The following is an 8358-nucleotide window of genomic DNA, read 5'->3' as shown; positions in this document are numbered from 1 at the left end:
TAAAGTCTAAATACTCAACAGTGTCCACTCTCATTATTAGATCAATCAAGTAAAACCCATGTCCAAACTTCTTCAAAATGTCAATGTCTGTTAGATCAATCAAGTAAATGACCGTGCCAGAGCAACTGATCGAGACATCATTTGCGGAAACAATTTGTTCCAGTGTCGGGTTTAGCGTTAGCTTATCTCTCTTTTCCGGTGGTGATATTGTAGTTAAAACGCAAGCTAAATTACGTATTTGTAATTAAGGGTATATGTGCTTGGGCCATAAAAGTTAATCTAGCGAAAAAATATTGAGAAAAGAAGATGACAGAGTTTGAAATGGATGCGACTTATCAACAACGTTGAAAACGCAGAAAGAAACAAATGAAGAAACGGTAGAAACTGCATCGTCCCCATTGATAAGGTAGGGCAATGAGAATGGCAAAGCAATGTGGAGGTGCACGTGGTTACAGTCGTACAGAGGCAATATCATCTTCATTTTTCAGAACATTGTCTCCACAATAATAGCAATAATAATACAAAACCCTCTTTGATTATTGATCAATCTTTTTGAGACTAATCAAAGAGAGTGTAGCAATTAGAAAGAAACAATTGGCAAACGCTATAGTCTTGTTGAAAACCTTCATATTCAATGACTCATCCAATGATTTAACAACGTTTTTATCTTGATTACTTCGACTATTCTTCCTTCATATCCGGGGCAAAGAAGATTGTTGTTTCTTGTGTCCTTATTGTTAACATTCAAAATAGGTATTTTTCATTTTTTTCTCTCTATCTCTTTCAATACAAAGACAAAAGACACAATAGAGGCTTGTTTGTCTGCATTCAAATATTCTCATCAGGATTTATTGTAACTTATTAAATCCATATGGCCCTTTTCATGGGAACTAAATAAGATTCCATTTTCTTTTTTCTTTTTTTTTTTGAGTCCCCATAACATGGCAAACCAATCAAATTATTGAAAAGACAATCAAAGAATTTGATTATCTAGCTAGCCCACTTTTACGCTATTATTATGATCATTTACATCAGCCAAACCCTTTTGAGGACTGCTAATAATCGAGAGTGCTTTGTTGAAATGTTTTGCTTTAGTGCCAAGATATTCACTCCAAGTAATTGCCCGGTAGAGAGGAGGTTGACTTGGGCTTACAAGCTTTGGCAATGGCGAGATTTGGACATTGGCGGGCGGCCCATATAGGCATGCAATGGATATCCTATTCTTGGTTCGGTTCACCATAGCCCGGTGGAGAACACTCGGATATAAGCCGTTTGATAATATGTGAAGTAAATCTCCTACATTAACCACAAGCCCGCCTGGGATGGGCGGGACAGTGACCCATCCGACACCTTCTTTCATGACCTGTAACCCACTGATGCTGTTCTGGTAGAGGATAGTGAGAATGGTGGAATCGGTATGGGCAGCAAGACCCATGGCCTTGTCCGGATCGGGACACGCCGGGTAATAATTCAATTGGGAAGCCGAAGAAGCATCTGCAAAATCACCATTAGGCCCAGCCCAATCAACGTCCTCTTTGGTTATGCCCAGTGAACCCAGCATTAGCCACGCTAATTTTGCCGCTAGCTTTTTCATCTCTTTCTCATACTCTTCTATGACATCACTGATCAAAGAAAACAAAAAGAAAGAAAAGAAAAAAAACTCAGAAAAATCAAAACACTGTATGAAATAGTGAAGATGCTATTATTATGGATTTAAAACAAAGTAAACAGTACGACACTGGATTTTTTTTTCTTGAGACAATCTCTCCAAAATCTCCATAGTGGGTCCATTGCTTTCATTATAATCTTTGCTAATTGCATTAAGGAAAGCAAATGGGTTATGTGTTTTTTTTTAGTGTTGTGATAAATATACAGTTAAACTGCCATTATCAATTCATCACCAAATCAAAATGAAAAAAAATGAAATTAAGTTTACACGTGCATGAAAAACACAAGTGTGATTAATATTTTTACCAGTGTTTGGTATAATCTCGGGGCCAAAGTTGACGAAAATGATCGAGAGGTGACCCAAAGACAGTGAACCCCTCATACCACATGAGCTTAGAGAAGAATGGAGAAATTCTCGCTAAGCCGTAGCCGGAAACGGCATCAGGAGATCGAGAAGCTTTGAGTTTTTGTTCGAGAGGTAAAGAGAACAGAGTTTTAGCAGTGGACTCAGTTTGGTGAAGAATGGAAGTGGGGATGCCGTGATTAATGACTTGAAAAACACCCCAACTTCTGCATGCATGGCCAATGAGTTGAAGAGCATTAGGGTCATTGAGATCAATAACAGGGACGGGTTCGGAGACTCTAGAGGAATCAAAAACAGGAGTAGATGGAAAGTCTTCGAACTGATGAGTCCATTTGTAGGAGTCAGGCAATTCCTGAAGAGAGGTAAAGTCAGGGTGATTGGGATGAAGGTCGACCGGGTGGGCTCGAAAAGCGTCAGAGATTCTTGAAGGCATAATGAAAGGTTCTCAGCAGAAAAGAAGGAATCTATCAAAGCTATGCAAGAGAAAGAGAGAGAGAAAAGGGAAGAAAAGAATTGAGCTTTTTTGTGGTTTAAAGGGCTTAATTGAAAGGAAATTAAAAGTGGTGGGGAGTGCTTGAAGTTGTAGTTATATTGTTAACGTATGATCGATGACAAGTAGAAAGGCAAAATGAGATGAGAGACATGATGGTTTGTAGACTATATATAATATATATAGAGAGAGAGATGTAAAAGAGACAGAGAGAAAGAGAATATGGTAAGTAATAAATTTCTATTAACATTTTAGGTATGTAACCTTCTACTCTTATATTGCTTGCCATATTTGTTTTAATAATATAATCCTCTCTATTTCACAAATAGTAAAAACATAAATTATTCTTATATTAAAGGGAATATTTCAATTAATGCTTTATTTTTATTCATAAATTATTCTTATATTGATTTTTACTTACCATTTTGATATATACTGAAAATGGTAATTTTATTTTCTACTATTTAAAATTTTAAAAATCTTTTTTTATAATTTATGTATTTAATGAAACATATAATATATGATGTGTATATTACTATTTCAATCTTATTATCATTATTGTTAGTATTATATGAAGAAAGTTTGGTTATGATTTGGGCATTGAATGGCATATAAAGAAAGTTTGAATAATAATAATAAAAATTTGTTGAAATTAGAAAGTAATTAGAATTTTGAATGACACACAAATGAATACAAGGAAATAGAGGGTCCAGGGGGTCTGAAGAGGAGAAGATGATGGAGAAGATGGTGACAAAGTGGGTGAGACTAAGGAGAGAGTGGTGGGTTTTATTTAAGTGTTGAGTGGTGTTGGGAGAAGTGTGGATGGAAGGAGACAAGAAAAGAAAGGAGAGTGAGTGTTCGTATTAGACAAGAGAAAGAACAAAGAAAAGGAAAGGACCATCTTGTCCTCGCCAATTGAAGAGCTTAAGAAAGCAATAGAGTGAAAAGTCTTAATCCACCCTCATCTTTTTGGTCTACTAGAGTCAAGATCCTCCCCTTTTTCAAATACTAGAAGGTATCCCCCTTAAACCAACAGTCTTAATTAAATTCTAACTCTGAAACAATATATTTTAGGTGACTTAATCTAATTTTAGTGAACAATAATATATTATAAAATATACCTATTTTACCCTTATATAGTTTATCTTTTGTTAGGATCAAGGGAATCTATCCCAATAGTTTAAAAACTACAAGAGCAAAAGGAGGTTCCATGAACTCTTGAGTTCTAGTCCCCCTTAAGCACAAATAGAAGTGGCCACTAGGGCTCTTACCCAGCCGACAATTACAAGGCTCCGAGAGATTAATTGAGGTGTGCACAAATTGATCCGAACACCTCTAGTGATTATAAAAAAAATAAAAAAAAATAAAAAAATTGCAAGATCCAGACATAATAAACCTAAACCTAAGGGGGTAAACGCAATTATCTTGAAATAAAAGCATTTCAAGTCTCTAGCCAAAGAAGATAGTTGGAGTTGGAATTGGAGTTGAGATTGGGTAGGATTGGGGTTGGGGTGGGTTTTGGGTTCCATGAGTGCGTAGGGACCCTCCTCTCTCCATGTGCTTTTGTCTTGTCCTCAAGTAGAAAAACATCTATATCAGCTATCCTCATTCTTTAGCCTAATCCCTCTTCACTATAAGACAATAGCCACCTTCATTACCCTTACCCTTTCTAACATTTTAACTATATTGCCCCTTCCACTTGCCCTTTCGACAGTGAAACTTCTTTTTAATCTATAGTGTCACCCTCACACACATTTTTTGTTTTTTTATGACCAAGGGTGCCCTAACCAACTTACACATATCTCAACTAATCCTTCGGGACCTTAAAACTATCTGCCAGATAAGAGCCCCAGTGGCTATCCCTATTAATAACCGATGAGACACTCAAACTCAGGACCTCTTGAATAAGACACCCAAGAGTCCTTATCAAATCACTCGGAGGTAGTTTGTCACCCTTACTCCGATTCTCACTAGAATCTCCCTAATTATACTTTACTTAAATCTAGGCTCATTTGTGTTACCAAAAAGTAGATATTATTTCTTTTAAAAATGAGCAACAATGCATGCATGCATGCATGATGATGATAAAAGATGGTTTAATATAAGATTTCTTCAAGATAGATATATCACTACAGAAAATTTGTTGTTTTCCAATAACATCTCAATCGATACAGTCGATTTTTATCGATAAAAATACAATAATCCCCAAGATCAGCTCATATCGCTCAAATATCATCATCTTGTGATTAAATTTTGCATTGTTGATAAGGTAAATTTGAAGTATAGTATGAAGGGTGTGGTTTGTCGTTGAAGAAAAATAGAAGTAGAATGAGTGCTACTATGCTTTTCACTTGTATATATATATTTGGTCATTCCCTTGAAAAGTAATAAAGTTTCTTTTGGTATTTTGTGGTTAGATTTGTGTTTTATTTTATTTATTTGTCCAACATGACCCAAGTGGCCCTCTTCACTCTTTTAACATGCAATATATTTCATAGGTGTCCCCAACACCATTATCTCATGCTTCTCTTTTAAATCTATTATTCTAAATTCCAACAATACCCCCTTATGCTATCTTCATTTTTAGTCCATAAATTAACACACAAAAACAAAGTCCAATTTTTTTTCTTGTTAATTATTTTTGTGGTAGCTATGAACACAACATAATAGAAACAAGATTATGATGTCATATTAATGGTCATATCATGATGATGTGCTTGTTCTTATGACATACCATTCAATTAATGGTTGGATTAGATGGGTGGATGGATGATATTACATGGAAGGACATTCGCTCGTGAGCATGCATGCATTCTCATCCCATAGACTTATAGAGTTTTGCTGCATGCACATGCAGTTCACGTGGCTCAAACGTGGTGAGGTCGGCCCCGTCGTTACATAACGCCTCCAAAACAAGAAATGATTTGTATGGTGAAAATTTTATTGATTGGATATATTACTTTATATCTTCTTATATACTTTCACATCCATATATATAATATATATAATATATGGTCACATCATATTACAAATATATATATATACAAAATCATTTCTTGAATAATCTCAAACTCTAAAATGCCCCATAATATCTTCTAGATGACCTAATCCAAATTATTGATTGGTGTTTTCTTGTGACATTAAATTTCGCCAACATTGTAAATGCATCAAGGTTTGGCATCAGTGCATAAAACTTTTTAATAGTGATTTGCATTTTTAGGGTCTGTCCTAAGATAAGATGACTAGTTTTTTTATAATTTTTTTATACATTATATATATATATATTTTTTTTTAATGATATTATTTGGTTACCTAAAATATATATATATATATTCAATAATAAAATATTATTGTTGGATGATGTTGGACCAAATAAATATCATAAATAATTCATAATAATATAATTGATTATGAATACAATAATTATTTTTTATTTCTCGTATAATTCAATCCAATCTGATTGCGGCCGGAAGAGAGAAGACATGAGTGAAATTCACGAGGTTGATTGGTGTTTTCATGTGTCGAATGTGCATTGGTTATGGAAATGTATGGCTCAGTTTTCAAATTCTGTCAGATAATATTCAATTTGGTGATCATTGATTGTGACTTCTTCTATTTATTATTTTAATTTATATAAAATATCAAACATAAACTAAGTTTCCCTTATCAAAAATTGGAAAAGACATTTGAAAAAAAAAAAACAATAATAATAGAGAGAATTGTACTAATGAACAGAAGTTCAATTTACAATGTTTTTTTCTTTGATATTGGACACTGACCTTTTCCTTACTGTTTTCGTATTGTTATACCCGCGACCAGCAGAATGGTTTGTTTTGTTCCTCTACTAAGGAAATGACTCCTTTTACTTTCGGTAACTGTTCCAATCCCCGATCATTGAAACTTATAGCACATAGATATCCAAAACCTCAAGCTCCCATTCCCATTTTCTAAAACAACTAACCAACTTGTTCAATACTCACTTGCTAAAAATTAAGAGTAATACTACACTTACAAAGAAATTTTACAAAGATCTTCATACAAAGCGATGTGATAAAAAATAAATGAAAAAGTAAATTTAATGAGTTTGACTTTTCGTTTTACTCTTCCATTCATTTTTTGTCACCTCACTTTGTATGGAAATCTTTATAAGTATAGTATTTTTGAAAAATTAATACTTGCATATAAATTTTCATAAATATCTCATATTTGCTTTACCAATACAAATTTGAATCAAAGTTCTCACCAAACCTTACAATTTGATAATTCAACCCAACAAGATGGTTGCCATTTTAAAAAACAACTGACATGTTGCAGTTGTTGATCACTTTAACAATAAGAAATCACGCAGACGCATTTGGGGTCGAGGGGGCAACAGCCCCAAGCCCGTAGGCAATCTGAGTCTTTTTCATGAAGAGTCGCTGAATGATTTCTCTAAGTTATTAATTCATTATTGAGTTTGGACTTAAGAATAAGAATCTTTGTAATATTAGGTTTTAGTCTTTTAAACCTAGTATAGAAACATTATTTTCTCTTATTTGAGTGTGATAACAAATCATATGGCAAATTACTTTCATTATAACGAGAGAGATGGGACAGTATTGAAATAATATTAACTATGTTGGACGTAGCATTTAAAATAATATTAACTCTGTTGGACGTAGCATGTTGATTAGGTGAATTGGGATAAATCGTGCGTATATTTCTTTTTCTTCACTCAATTGATATTTGTGTGTGTTTTATGTTTTCATTTCGTATTACTCTAGATTGTTTCATGACTAACTTGTCTAATTCTAGAACTTGTTTGCTCAAAATCAAGACTTTAGGCTCTCAAACTTGCTTTGTGAATCCGAGTCCAGTAAAACCCTACAATATTTAGAAAACGGGAAACAAACATGAGTATGTCGATCTAGTTAACATTTTTGGTATACATGGTATAAATTCTTGACAAGATGATTTTTTTTTTTTTTTTTTTTTTTAACGTGGAAGCAACTAATTATATATGATAATGTTTAATGGGAATAATTTGAGTGTATAAGAAAAACACATATGGATGAATTTTTAAGTGCATTAATTTCATTTGTTTGTAGCTTGCATGCATGATTGAAGAGAACAAACTTTAGAATCAAATGCAGCCAACTGAAATACAAATATTTGGAAGCATCCATCTCTGTTTGATTATCTAATTAGACTTAATGATTCTAAGACTAGAATTTTTCATAAAGGAAAGATTCTTTCTGTTTGGACTTCATTAGATTGAATTGTTTTCTTCGGAAGCAGCACATGTTAGCCTTTTCCTTCTTTGGCTCCATGGATGGTGACATTCATTCTTTCTGCAACTTAATTTCCTAAATAATTTAATTTTTCCTCTATTTTAGAAAAAAAAAATATTTTACTATATATAGCACGTATGAATCAATTATTCGACAATTTGGAAAACAATGCTACCAGAAATTTATTATGAAGTTGAAGATTGGATGCTTAGGCAAGGGTCAGAACCATATATATATAATATATATATATATATATATAATATTATATATATATATCTATTTCTAGCTTTTCTCTATTAAGAAAATGACTTTACAAAAGGAAGTGGAGCCAAATTGAATTGTTGCGGTAAAACTTTATGCTAATTTTGTCATCTCTTCCAAAGATTATGTTGATGCTTGATTTTAGACGCCAACGACTCGCACGTGAGAAGCGCTAAGCGGACTTAGGAATCACACGTGATGGATCCATGAGATTTGAATATGGAGCTGAGATTATATATGTGTAGAAAACATAAATAATAGGCTGACAAGAAAGGTTTTTATAGTGGTTCAGATGTTCAACAAGG

General features: G+C 33.4%; 1 protein-coding gene across 1 annotated transcript; it reads right to left on the bottom strand.

Moving 5' to 3' along the window:
• Positions 1 to 826: 826 nt before the first annotated feature.
• Positions 827 to 2639, bottom strand: LOC116140085 (gibberellin 3-beta-dioxygenase 1-like). The gene is made up of 2 exons (XM_031425720.1): positions 1975 to 2639; positions 827 to 1622 (listed from the first exon to the last, which is right to left on the bottom strand). The coding sequence occupies exons 1-2, from the start codon at positions 2463 to 2465 to the stop codon at positions 995 to 997; spliced, it is 1119 nt and encodes a 372-aa protein (XP_031281580.1). The 5' UTR covers positions 2466 to 2639; the 3' UTR covers positions 827 to 994.
• Between the last annotated feature and the right edge of the window lie 5719 nt (positions 2640 to 8358).

The sequence above is a fragment of the Pistacia vera genome, unplaced genomic scaffold, assembly GCF_008641045.1.
Source record: "Pistacia vera cultivar Batoury unplaced genomic scaffold, PisVer_v2 Contig363, whole genome shotgun sequence".
NCBI classification, from domain to species: domain Eukaryota; kingdom Viridiplantae; phylum Streptophyta; class Magnoliopsida; order Sapindales; family Anacardiaceae; genus Pistacia; species Pistacia vera.
The sequence above is the reverse complement of the archived record's forward strand: the minus strand, read 5'-3'. Positions and strand labels throughout refer to the sequence as shown.